Raw genomic sequence first — 13,823 nt, forward strand, 5'->3', positions numbered from 1 at the left:
AGCTCACCTCTGGCAAACAGGAGATGGCTGAGATGTTGCCAGGCTGTTTGAGATAAACAGCCAAGACTGTGAAAAGATGAGGCTACTTAAAAATTTTACTTAAAGTTAACATTAGGCACATTTTTTTAATTTTAACTAGAAAACACAGAGTTTTAACAAAAGGAGTTCATTATAGTTCAGATTCTTAGATAGTTTAGATTTAAATATATTTAAAATAAAAGTCTAAATAGAAGAAGCTTCACACGTTGAGCTGCAGGTGGTGTCCTCCGCGGCAGGTCTGTAGGAGACTGTTGTGCATGAGGTCAGGCTTTGCCAGAATGGGTGTCACGCCCTCGCCTCAGGTCTGCCACCTGTGGGGCGCTCGCCTCCTCCCGCTGCTCTCTGCTGGACCCTGGGGGCCGTCCACACGCTCAGAAGGCTGGGCTTTGTGTCAGAACCTTGGCCGCTGTTTACCACCCTAACCGATTCAGAAAACTCATTTTTCTTCCCCCAAATTCTTTCTTCTTTTTAATGTTTCTCATTGGTAAACAGCTAGCTTTTGGTGTTGCTCATTGATTCCATCTTCTTGTCCTGAGTTATGCCCATCTTTGCTCTTTCTGGCTATCGTAGTTCTTCAGTCACGCTAACATGAGGCTCCTGGGTCACATTCGGCTCCGAGGGGCTTGCCATTTCTTTAAGTAAAGGGTGGTCTGTTGCTTGGTTTCTTGGTGCCATCCGTGGGGGCCCTCTGAGCTGTCTGCTTGTCGTCGTTTCCAGACTTGATCTCTTGCTCAGCTATTTGTGACATATATGATGTTCCTCTGTCCTTTTTCTATTTTTTTTTTTTTTTGCAGGGGAAGATTCACCCTACACTAACATTTGTTGTCCATCTTTCTCCTTTTTCTTCCTTTTTTTCCTCCTCCCCCCTCACCCCTGTGCATAGTTGTGTATAATTGTAAATTCTTCGAGGTCTTCTGTGTGAGCCGCTGCCACAGCATGGCTACTGACAGACGAGTGGTGTGGTTCCGAGCCTGGGAACTGAACCCAGGCCACCGAAGTGGAGCATGCTGAACTTTAACTGCTATGCCATCAAGACTGACTGTCCTTTTCCTTTTCCTTTTTTTTTTTTTTTTGTTGAGGAAGATTGGCCCTAAGCTAACATCTGTGCCTGTCCTCCTCTATTTTGCATGTGGGTCACCACCACAGGATGGCTTGATGAGCAGTGCATAGGTCCGTGCCCAGGATCCAAACCTGCAAACCCCAGGCTGCCGAAGCAGAGCTTCAAACTTAACTGCTATGCCACTGGCCTGGTCCTCCTTTTCCTTTTTTTTTTTTTTTTTTAATTTGCAAGGAAGATCAGCCCTGAGCCAACATCCTATGCCAGTCCTCCTCTTTTTGCTGAGGAAGATTGGCCCTGGGCCACCATCTGTGCCCATCTTCCTCTACTTTATATGGGACGCTGCCACAGCATGGCTTGACAAGTGGTGCGTCAGTGTGCGCCCGGGATCCGAACCTGTGAACCCCAGCTGCCACAGCAGAGTGCTCACACTTAACCGCTATGCCACCGGGCCAGCCCCGCCTTTTCCATTTTTTTGATGTAAGTTCCTGATATTAGAAATACTAACCTGGGCCCGCCCTGTGGCTTAGCGGTTAAGTGCATGCGATCCGCTGCTGGTGGCCCGGGTTCAGATCCTGGGCGCGCCCCAAGGCACTGCTTGTCAAGCCATGCTGTGGCGGCGTCCCATATAAAGTGGAGGAAGATGGGCACGGATGTTACCCCAGGGCCAGTCTTCCTCAGCAAAAAAAGAGGGGGATTGGCAGATGTTAGCTCAGGGCTGATCTTCCTCACAAAAAAGAGAAAAAAAAAGAAATACTAACCTGGCTTTCTTTCTTCACCCCTTTATTTTTAGTTTTTCTTAATGTTTTTCTTTGGGACTCTTATGGGTATTAATGACGTGTGTGTGTGTGTGTGTGTGTGTGTGTGTGTGTGTGTGTGTGAGGAAGGTTGTCGCTAAGCTAACATCTGTGCCTATCTTCCTCTATTTTGCATATGGGATACCTCCACAGCATGGCCTCATGAGCTGTGCATAGGTCCGCGCCTGGGATCTGAACCTCTGAACCCCGGGCCGCTGAAGTGGAGCATGCTAACTTAACTACTATGCCACCAGGCCAGCCCCTATTGATGACTTTTTAAAAAGCTGATTTAGGCAGCTGCTTTTGTTCCGTTAGCCAAGTTTTATTTGCCGAGCCCACAGCTGCGTGGGTGTGTCCTGCTTTCTTCCGGTGTTTCCTTCTCCGTGCTTCCCAGGACCTGCTCTCTCCTCTCAGAGAGGGACTTTCCTCTGCCTTGTACAGCTGTGCATTCAGTTGTTCTTCTGTGCCTGCTCCTCCCTCACTCAGGCCACTGTCCTCTGATCACTGACCTAAACCTGCCCTGTGCTCTCTGACTCCTTCCCATCTCTGCTCGTCCCAGCCCAGCTGGGGTCAGGCGAGGCTGTCGTCCATGTTTGTGTGCAGGTGTGTGAGCAAGTGTGTGAGAACACATAGACGTGAGCGTGTGTGAGAGCTCGCATGAGTGTGCATGAGCATGTGTGAGAGAGCCCGCGTGAGTGTGCGTGAGCACGCTTGTGAGAGCGTGCGTGCGCTGTGTCCCATGTCACATGTGAATCGCCACCCAAATGGCAGTGAGCTGTGGGTGTTTTCTCCCTGCATCCTTGCTTTCAGAGGGCTGTGGGGACTTGCTCAGACCTTGAGTGTCTGAAATTTCCTTATTTTACCCTCATCCTTAAATGACGTTGTAGCTGAAAGATACGATTCTAGATTTGATTTCTTTTCCTTTAATACTTCGAGGCCATAAACTGTCGTTTGCTCACATCCAGTGTTTCTGCAGAGATGTCTTGTTTTTTGGCGGGTGTTCTTAGGAATCTCTCTTTGCTCTGATGTTCTTACCTGTCCCTGTGATGTGTCCAAGGCGGTTTTCCCACGCTATCCTGTTCTGATTGGGGATTTCTCAGCCACTGCTGCTTCTGTCCCCACGCCTTCCTGTCCTCCGGAGCTCCCGGTGGGGTGGACCTTCCTTGTGCAGGGCCCTTTCGCCCTGTCCTCAAGGACAACGCCCCCGCCCGTGGGTCCATGTGACCGCCCATGTTCCTCCACAGGGTGGCTGGGCCCACACCCTGTCCGTCGAGACTGGTATTTACTCCCGTGAGCACTCTCATTTTCAGCCCTTTCTTCTCTTCCTGGGTATTGGGACTGTAGAGTGGGGACCCAGTGGGAGACACACAGCGGTGGGACCAGCTGAGTGGCCACACAGCCCTGTGCCATGGAACAGCCTCGTCTTAGCTGCCCAAGGGCCGAGTGGCTCTGCCTTAGCTGGGCCTGGATCCGGTGGCCCTTGGTCCAGTCTCCCGTGGCGGTGTCTGTGTCCGTCCCCTGGGGCTCTGCCTCAGCTGGGCCGGGCTCCTCCTCTGCCTCTTCCTGAGGCCGTGACCGCCCCTCCGCTTCTGTGTCTCTGGTTCGGCCTGCGAGAGGCCTGGCTCCCTTGTGTGGCTGGAGCCCCCGGAGCGCCTCTGCAGACGTGGGAGCTGGGCCAGGGAGGGGCAGACAGACCCATGGAGCCCTTCCCGACCCAGGCTGGTCTTTCCTCCTTCGCTTCGTTTTGTCACCAGGAAATTCTTGGCTTTCTCTGGGGTCCTCTCGGGTTGCTTTCATTTTTGCATTGTTATCCCCACCTTAATTTCTCGCTCTGACCTCTGTTCCTCCCCTTCACCCTGCCGCACGATTCTGTGCTCCCATTTAGGGTCTCACGTGTGCACTGCCACGCTAAGGTTCTCCTGGGTAAGCTGTCTGAGAAGCTGCCCGCCAGCACACCTGATCTTCCCTGACCACAGCCCCCCTGGGTGGGGTCCAGGAGGCGGCCACTTGGTTCTCATTCTGCTTTAGGTCCTTGTGAACATGGGCCAACTTGTCAAGAGTTTCGGGAAGTCCCGGCACCTCGTGGGGAAATTCAGCCTTCCTTGCCCGTCTGTGTGGCTCCTCTTCAGCTGTGCGGCGTGTCTCATGGCCACCTTCAGGGCGATGCCGTCTGTCCTGTGTGTTTTCCTTTGTCTCCTTTAAAAGTCAACACGAAAGCCCCTGGGAGCCGGGACCTGCTGCGACACGAGGACAGACACTGGCTGTAGTAGTCCATCTGAGCTGCTGTAACAGAATTCCACAGATTGGGTGTCAACGACAGATATTTATTGCTCATAGTCCTGGAGGCTGGAGGTCCAAGGTCAAGGCGCCGGCACGGTCGCCTCCTGGTGAGGGCTGCTTCCTGGGTCACACAGCGTCTTCTTGCTATGTCCTCACATGCAGAAGGGGCAGGAGCCCTCTGCAGTCTCGTCTAGAAGGGTGCTAATCCCCTCGTGAGGCTCCTGAGCACCTCCTATGGGCCCCACCTCCTAACCATCATGTCTGGGGTTAAGTTCACCTGTGAATTTGGGGGGACACAGACATTCAGACCATGGCGGTGGCATTATGGAAACACACGAGTGTCAGGGGTTGTCCGAGGCCAGAAACGTTCCTGGAGTCCTGCGCCGACACTCGCTTCGCTTATTTCTGACTGTCATGTTCTAGGTCACACATTCTTCTGTTTCCATCTCTGAAAAGGCTGTGTGTTTTCATTTATAGGCATTCCTGTTACTCTAGCACATAAGGATTCAGGTCTGTAAAAACAGACGAATGATTTCTGTGTGATATGCTGTATGTTTGCACCAGATTTTACAACATTTTACTAAAGAGGAAAAATACTTCAGCGCTTTTGAGGCCAACTATTAAATAACATGGTGACTGTGACCTTCAGTACTCGTATGTAGAGCGATGAGGTCTCTGGCAAGGCTCACCGCAGTTGCGGAGCCACGGCGCGTGCTGCTTTGCAGTAGCCCATCTCGCGGTGGCTGCAGTGTCCTTGGGCTGGGGGCCCTGGGGGCCCGGAAGGTCTCGAGGGAGGGGCTCGGGGCCCAGGGGGCTCCTGTACTGGTCCGACCTCACAGTTGTCCCTCAGCATGGCCTGAATAGCCACACCGACGCTTTCCCCTCTGTCCTGCCTGCACGCAGGCGCCTGTGATGTCAGCCAGGTGCCTTTCCTCCATCTCGTGGCCCCATTGCGTGTGGCCCTGAAGGTGGTGTTGTCTGGGTGGGCACCTGGGGAGCGCTGACCGTCGCAGCAATGGTACACAAGCCCCGGACTCATGTCTCTGAGGGCTGTGAATGACGTTCTGACTGCATGTTTAAAGCTAATTTACCTTAATTGCTGACTTATTAGCATGAAAATTTATTGAGAATGTTATATTAGTGGTGATGATAGTTTGTCGTAAAAGATTGACAGATTTTTATAAACCGAGAAATTAAGATTTGAAAGCTGGTGAAATGTAAATAAAAACTTACGAACTTAACATTTCAGTTTTCGGGTAGTTTGAGCACTTCGAGACTTGTCAGAGGCAAAATGCTTATCAGTTTGTAGTTTCCACTTGGATTGTGGCTCCCCACCCGGTTAACTTTAGACTGGCTTTTGATTTGCTGATAGCTTGACGCCTTTGCTGCAGCACAGCCCCAGCCCCGGGCACGTGGTGAGCACCTTTACTGTCCACGGACCTGCTGGGGAGCCTCCTCATCAGGGCTTGTGCTCCCTCGGAGGGAGGTTCTAAGTTACATTTTATGTTTCCATATTGGAGAATACAGTGAAGTTGTCATTCCTAGAAAATTACCTGACGTGTCATTTGGGAATAACAAGTTTTCTTGGCCTTAAAATTTTTTTATCCAATTTTCATTTAAAAGATGTGATTTTTTTTTTTCTTTTGTTAACAGTACTTGACTTTATTTTCAGTGGCTACTTGGCTAACTTGTGGCTGTGTTAGTTAGGATGTGGGCTCAGCGTCTGACAGGACACGGACTCACCTGGCTTGCTGGGCGCATGTTTCCTCTGCTCGAGGCAGCTGTGGGGCCTTGGCCGTGTCACATCCCTGTGGGAGGAGAAGGAACGGAAAGGGAAGAGCCATGCCCTTCTCTGTGGGGCGGGGTCTGGAAGTCTCAGGGAACCTGTGCTCCAGTCCCCCAGCCAGGACTTGGTCCCAGAATGCCAGGGAGGCTGGACATGGTGTCTGCTTCTTCCCGGGTGGCCGTGTGCTGTGTCTGCTGTGGAAACGTCGCGCTGGGAAATGCACGTTTTGTGTTTCTGCTGTAACACAAGCGCCTTGCCCTGAGCTGTGGGGGCTTTCCTCATCTGTTTTCTTTGATCTTTAGCTCTTCGGAGGGAAGTGGAATATCTAGCCAAGGAGCAGTCGGAGACCAGGAAACAGTCTGAAAAGGACCGCTCAGCTCTGCTGTCCCAGATGAAGGTGTTAGAGGCTGAACTGGAGGAGCAGCTCTCTCGGCATCAGGCGTGCTCCGGGCAGGCCGCGGAGCTCTCCGCCCTGCGGCAGCAGATGGAGTCTCTGGACAAGCACTTGCGTAGCCAGCGGCAGTTCATGGATGTAAGAATTTTGGAGAATAAGTTTTATTTGTATCACTGGCAGTCATCTTTATCACATGAACTTCTTTCCAGGTCATTAAATGAGCTTCTGCACCACGGCAGTAGATTCCTGTGCAGATGGACCGTCACTTTTCCACTGTCTCTCGGTGGCCTTTCGGCTGTTGTCGGCATTTTGTGGTGTGTGACTCTTAGGGAACACCCTTCTGAGCCCCTCGCCACGCGCTCCTCTCTGGTCTGGGAGAAGTCTCTAACGGCCGACTGCTGGTCCTGTGTGCCCCGCGCCGGGCGCCGTCCGGGAGGTGCCTGCAGCCCCCTGCTGCTTCCCCTGGACTGTGCTGTCTGCTCTTTCTGTGTCTTGTCTTCCTGTCAACGTCCAAGAGCCTCCCCTGCGTTACACCTAAAGGGCCATTCCTCTTCCTTCACCCTGTCTACACAGTGGCCGCAATGAGGGAGCCCGCCTACTGGGCAGTGGACGCGTGTGTGAAGTGGAAGCCCTGGCCGCAGCGTGAAAGGCGTAGTGGGCAGTCAGCGGCAGGCCAGGCCCTTTCCTCTCTCGACCGCACACCTTTCACTTGTCCCTCCTGGTGCCACAGGAGATGTGCTGTGTCTCAGTGAGCACTTCTGAGCAGTCTCAGAGGAAACGATGCAAACAGACTGCCTCTCATGACAGGAGCAGGCCGTCGAGAGGGAGCAGGAGCGCGAGGACTTCCAACAGGAGATTCAGAGGCTGGAGGAGCAGCTCCGACAGGCGGCCAGGCCGCAGCCCTGGGGCCCCCGCGACAGCCATGTAAGTCAGCCTGCCGTGCCGCGCGTGGGGTGGCTGTTGTCTGTGGCATTTTTAAACTTTATTTTTTGAAACTTTTTCCTTCCATGTACGTGGAACAACAGCGGGCACAGCTGGATGAGGAGGTAGGGGTACGCTGTCTGCTGTCCGTCGAGTGGTCCGTGCTGCCTCCTTGCCCGCCCTCTGCATGGCCATAGAGGGCGTTGGGCACCTGGTCCTGTTTCTTGCTTGTTTTTCTTGCTTCCTTCCGCTTGGGGCTGGAATGATCTGCTTCCCCCTGTCTGAGGTAGCTGTGGTTGATTTGCTTGTTCTTTTTTAAAATTAAATTTGTTTTGAGATGATTGTGGATTGACTTGCAGTTGTGAGAAATAAGACCCAGAGAGATTCCGTGTCCCCTTCACCCAGTTCCCCCTGTGGTGACATCCTGCAGAGCTCTGCCCCAGATTACCGCCTGATGTGGACGTGCAGACAGACGAGATGGGTTCCCTCCCCGCGGGCCCCTCAGGCTGCCTTCCCTCCCCCCCACTAACCTGTCCTCTGCTTGGTGGTTTTATTATTTCCATGCTATTAAACAAATAGACCATACGTTGTGTAACCTTTTAGAACTGACTTTTTTCACTCAACCTAATTCTCTAGATTCATCCAGGTTGTTGCTGTGTCTGTAGTTAATTCTTTTTTATTGCTGAGTAGCTCTCCGTTCCTTACTGTCAAAATTAATCTTATTTTACTAACACATATTGTGTAATATTATTATTTTTATATGTCATCTTATTGAGAGCATGTCCTTGTTAATGCAGTTTTATCATATTCTTTCACTAGGCTTCATTGTGCAGCCTAGGTCTAAACCATGTAGATCTGTTTTCTCTCAGTTGTAGTGTGTACTTTATTTAGAAGATAGTTTTGTTTTTTTAAATCTTGTATTTCTCAAGCATTTTTTGTTGTTTTAGGTTGAATTGTTACAAGAAAAATTGAGAGAAAAGTCAGATGGACTTAATGAATTGGTTATAAAGAAAGAACTGGCAGATAGACAAGTATTGATCCAGGAAGAGGAAATTAAACATCTCGAGGAAATGAATGCCAACACCAGAAGGAAAGTGATCCAGCTCCAAGAAGAACTGGAAAAGCAGAGAAAAACTGTGAAAGAGTTACAGCAAGTAAACACCCTTTGTCCAGTTGGAGTTCCGTCAGGGTCTCTGGTTAACGGTGGCACTTGCTGGTGCATTGCCCCAAGCTCTCTGAGCCGCTGGGGGGTGGAGGGGGGGGGCCTTTCTTTCTTGCTTTCACTTGTGCCGTTGGCTGCACCAGAAAGACCACGTGGGAGCAAGGACCCCAGACCGATGGGCAACAGAGTTCCCTCTGAGCTCTGCTTTTATTAACTCTAAGGAACAATGCTCTGCGTGTCTCTGTGCTGTCAGCCCTCTGCTGCAGCGCCACCTCACTTCACTCCTGACACTTCTGGTCACTAAATGTGGGAGGGGGGTCCCCACACCAAGCTGTTCTCCAGTTCCCAGCAGACCCCAGCTGCGGGTCCTACAACTTCATTCAATTCTGACACCATCTACCTAGAGATGGCATCACATCCCACAGGGTAAGAGCTCAGTCCTACAAGATTCCCTCCCCCAGATGTCAATCACAAGTCCAAGATGAATAAATCGGAGGGTCCCACAACCCCTTCCTCAGGTTCGATTTATTTGCAAAAGCAGCTCACAGAACACAGAGAAACATTTTACTTACTAGATCACTGGTTTACTATGAAAGGACATAACTCAGGAACAGCCAGGTGGAAGAGACGCGTAGGGTAAGGGATGAAAAGGGAAACAGAGCTTCATGCTCTCTGGGAGCACCACCCTCCCAGCACCTCCATGTGTTCGCCAACCCAAAAACTCTCCGAACCCGTCCTGTTGGGTTTCTATGGAGGTTCCATGACATAGGCACGACTGATTAAATCATTGACCACTGGTGACCGATTCAACCTCCAGTTCCTCTCCTTTCCTGGAGGTCGGGGCGGGGGTGGGGGTGGGGCGGGGGGAACTGAAAGTGCCAACCCTCGAATCACATGGTGGGTTTCCCTGGCGACCAGCCCCCAGCCTTAGGTGTTTGCCCAGAGTCTCCTCATTCACATAAACTCAGATGTGGTTGAAAGGGGTTATTATGAATATCAAGACACCTTTATCACTCTCATCACTCAGGAAGTTCCAAGGGTTTTAGGAGCTGTGAGCCAGGAATCAGACGAAGACCAAATATGTGCAGTCACGTACCACATAACGATGTCTCGGTCAGCAACAGACTGCACATATGACGGTGGTCCCATAGATTAGCACCATGTAGTCTGGGTGTGTAGTGGGCTCTACCATCTAGGTTTGTGTAAGTACACTCTGTGATGTTCACACAACGACAGAATTGCCTAACGATGCATTTCTCAGAACATGTCTCTGTCAAAACGTGACACATGACGTGTTTCTTGTTATAAACCACAATATCACGTTTAGTATAATAGCATTTTGTACCAATTTTTACAGTACTCCTTTATTTCTCAAGCACTCTGAACTTATCCTTAGTAATTTCATAAAGTACATGTTCAACCTTTTATGTTGAAAAAACTTATTTCATTAGGTACTTTACTTAGAGCTAGTTATAATCATTTAAATTTTTGTGTTCAGGAATTTACATCAACTCCCCAGGGGAAATACTTCAGTGATAGTTTTTCATATTGTAGTTTGGAATTATGCACCTGTGATGTACAGGAGTGTTTTTGTATCTGCAAGTTTCAGCCGAGGTGGGAAAGCCAAGTGTGATTGGGGTCATCTGATTGCCATGTGCTCCAGCCTTTCCTGGCAGCACTTGTTCCCTCCTTGTGATCCTTCAGTCAAAAGGAATTCAACTTCTGATGTTTCATTTCATGTCACTGGGGTTAAAAATTACTTGAAAAGTGAGTCTCAATGAGAAATTTTATTTTAGAATCCTAAGTTTGACCTTAAGACAAATCCTCTTCAAGAAGGAGAGTTTTGGGCCGGCCCCGTGGCTTAGCTGTTAAGTGCGTGCGCTCTGCTGCTGGCGGCCCGGGTTCGGATCCCGGGCGCGCACCGACTCACCGCTTCTCTGGCCATGCTGAGGCCGCGTCCCACGTACAGCAACTGGAAGGATGTGCAGCTGTGATATACAACTATCTACTGGGGCTTTGGGGGGAAAATAAATAAATTTAAAAAAAAAAAAAAAAGGAGAGTTTTTACCAGGTGTGTTTGGTTCTTGAAAATGCTGATGAGAACCATTGAATGAAGTCAGAGCTCTTTCTTGCAGACAGGTTCACTCTCTCGGGAAGGACGCCCAGCACAGGCCCAGGCGCTGTGTCACCTGGTTCCTGGAGGGAGTCGTGCCCCTGGTCCAGCCACTTCCTGGACCTGTGTGGGGACAGCTCAGTTTGGGGCTGCCTTGTCTGTCCCTCCCTCCCTCACTTCTTATTTCCTTCCCTCTCTCCTTCCCTTCTTATTTTCCCCCTCCCTCCCTCCCTTCCTTCCCTCAGCAAACATTTACTGAGCTTATTAGGTGCTAGGGGTATAGAAAATGCCTTTTTTCCCTCCACAAAGTTGGACCATATATACAACTTTGTATGCCTATTTCTTCCCCACTTAATATGTTGTGACCATTTTATCCATGTTAAATGTTGTTTGAAGACTTTTTAATGTTTACAAATATTTGTCATATGGAGGTATCATCAGCCATTGCCGCATTCTTTGGCAAGTTGTTTCCAATTTTTGTTAAATTGCTAGCGGTCTAGAGACTGTTTTTGTACCTTGTTGAATAATTACTAAGGATAAATTCCTCACGGTGGAATCACGGGCACAGGCTATGGCTCTCTGTTGGGACTGCATCCTTCACCAGGCAGACCTCTGCTCAGCCAGGTCTGTGGATCGTGTGTCTGGTACATGCAGATGTGTGCAGGTGTGCTCCAGGCAGAGCAAAGGACGGTTTACACTCTGACAAACAGCATTTTGAGGCCCCTGATTCCTGAAATACTTGCCTAAAATCTCCTTTTTTTCTTAAATAGGATAAAGAGGCATTACAGGAACAGCAGATGAGTAACTTGCTTCTGGTGTCCACACTGCAGTCTAAACTAGATGAGGGCAAATGCCCCGTGCCTCCTGTGGACAGCCGTCCCAAGGGCCCAGAAGTCCAGTTAGAGGCGGTGCAGAGGGCACTCCTGCAGCGTGAGAGCGAGGTACGTGGGGGGCGGGGCAGACAGGCGGTTTCCTTCGGCTCAGGGTCTGCTGGTGGGATCCACTGCACTTCAAATGATACAGTTACTGTATATTGTTTATAGTTTTAATGTGGGTTATAGGATAGTAATAACTTTTTTGGCATGTATTTTTAAATCTTTCAAAGTGATTTTAATAATTATTAAATCAATTGCAATATTAGGTAATTTTTAATACCTGCCTTCTTTTGTTTTAATGAAAGATTCTGGACTTAAAAGAACAATTAGAAAAGATTAAAGATGACTTAGTAAGTAAAAACGAAGAAGTACTACATCTGACCTTAAAATTAGACATGCAGAACAACCATAGTGCCGTCAGTGTCAGAGAACTTCAGGAGGAGAATGCCAGTTTGAAGGTAAACGACAAGGACCCACCTTGACCCCTAAGTTTATGCTGATTATATAACAGCTGTGGCTGGCCAGCTGTGGGGACTACCTGAGCCTCGGGCCTTTGCAGACGCGTGTGAGCCTTCTTCCTGAAGACAGGAGGAGGGCCCTGCTCTGGCGGGTGACACCAGGAGATGCCTGACTTCTGCACTGAGCTTGGCAGCTGGGGCTGCGCCGGGAAGTGTTTGGGGGAAGCAGCTTTCCAGGAGTCAGGAGCGGAACACCAGTCACCTTGACTGGGAAGCTCCTCTGCGTTCACCTCCTGCACCGTGCTCTCCTTCCTGCTTGCAACACCAATAGTCAGGCCTTTCAAAGGATGCTTATTGGGTCACAGTGCAGGAAAGGCACTTCCCTAGTGACAGAAACTGTGAGAGGAAAAAAATCATAGATTTGGAGCGATGTGACCTGCTTTTGGCCATTGCAGGGGAACCCCATTCTAGAAGAAGTGGTTGCTAGTAAATGGTCGCTCATTGTCATCCTTCCTACCAGTAGGATGGTAAAAAATCTGTTTTTAAATCTTCTCTACTATCTTAATGTAATTGTGCTTTTGAAGCAAAAAGAAAAACAACCTCTGTATAGTGGAGATGATAATCCAAGTTGTAAAGAAATCAAAACCTTAAAAGGTGGCTGTGAGATACGTGAGTTTAGAATCAGTGTCTGCGGTGCTGACCCGGCAGTTGCTGGATGAGTGAACTAATAGCAGTGAAAGAAATTCAGGGGGTTGTGTCGTTTATGCCCGATCCTCACCAAGGTTGCATCTGTACAATTTTAAAATGTCTTCAGTGAAAATAGAGTTTTAAGGCAATCTTAGTCATTAGTTGTCCTTTTGGTGGGAATTTGTCCTTAATTAATAGACGAGAAGCAGATAAGAGCACACTTTACTTACTCTTTGGTGATTGCTTTTAAACAAATTGCCTGGAGAACTGCAGTGATTAATTTTTGCAAGTCAAGCTCTAATATGTCATTTTAAAAAGAAAGCACTTTAATAGAAAAATATTTTCAAATGAAATGTTGGTATTTAAAACTATAGGCATATTCATTGAGGATATTTCACTTCTGCAGGATCAGGGGACTGTTTCCCATAGTAATGCTTTGGTGGCTTTATTATTATTATCATTTCCACAGGCATTTCTGCAGAACAAAGAAAGGGAGATAAAGTGTGTGAGTGAGCAGCTCGAGGCGCAGCTGGCTGGGATGGGAAGCAGCGCTTTCAGTGAGGTAGGCCTGCCCTGACGCTGGACGCGCTGGACACAGTCCAGGCTTGTGCCTTTGGCCGTAACGGTGTCTTGCGCATTATGTTTTTGGTAGTTTGTAGGTGTGATCTGGGGATCAACAGGGGCCTCTGGGATGACAGTAGTCTGTGTCTTTATATGAAGTTGAGAGTGGTGTTTTTCATTAATTTTGGAGGTAAGGATGGTGGGAGGTTGGTGGGGTAAAAAGGAGAAGTTTTATCTGTAGTTTTTCATGTCTCCAAATTTTGCAGTGACAGAGGCTATTGGGATATTAATGATCTGTGTTGGTATCTTATATATTTGGCAAAATTTAAAGATATCATTTTGTGTTACTTTGAGAAATGCCTTTAAAACTGGTGACTAATTGTTTAAAGGAGATTGTATCTGTTATTACTCCTTAGTGCTCCAGAATTGGCCATGTGAGTATAATTTTACATACTAAAATATATACATATTAAAGAGAGTTTATGTGATAAGGGAAATATTTTAGTTCCATTAACAATAGAAAGCTTTGTAAAGACAATCCCAAATATTTTCTTTTGAGATTTTTGTTCATTTCTAGATTTGCAAATCTGTACATCCTTTGTTTTCTGTAATTCTACTTTGAATTTTTTGTAAAGGTATGGATAGTATCTTTGCTTCAATATAACAAATAAAACTAAAATTTCATTTTTTTTT

At 48.6% G+C, this 13,823-nt stretch overlaps 1 protein-coding gene across 13 annotated transcripts in view; it reads left to right on the plus strand.

Moving 5' to 3' along the window:
• PCNT (pericentrin) overlaps positions 1-13,823 on the plus strand; it is a 151,112-nt gene that overhangs the window by 74,910 nt on the left and 62,379 nt on the right. For 12 of the 13 annotated variants that reach the window (XM_058523322.1, XM_058523333.1, XM_058523328.1 and 9 more), the window contains 7 exons: positions 6,262-6,491; positions 7,161-7,277; positions 7,379-7,399; positions 8,222-8,428; positions 11,320-11,490; positions 11,730-11,882; positions 13,039-13,131. In XM_058523322.1, the coding sequence (XP_058379305.1) occupies positions 6,262-6,491; positions 7,161-7,277; positions 7,379-7,399; positions 8,222-8,428; positions 11,320-11,490; positions 11,730-11,882; positions 13,039-13,131 (992 nt within the window). The remainder of the gene's footprint in view (positions 1-6,261; positions 6,492-7,160; positions 7,278-7,378; positions 7,400-8,221; positions 8,429-11,319; positions 11,491-11,729; positions 11,883-13,038; positions 13,132-13,823) is intronic. The other variant, XM_058523324.1, reaches the window with a different exon arrangement.

Source organism: Diceros bicornis, chromosome 27, assembly GCF_020826845.1.
Source record: "Diceros bicornis minor isolate mBicDic1 chromosome 27, mDicBic1.mat.cur, whole genome shotgun sequence".
NCBI classification, from domain to species: Eukaryota; Metazoa; Chordata; class Mammalia; order Perissodactyla; family Rhinocerotidae; genus Diceros; species Diceros bicornis.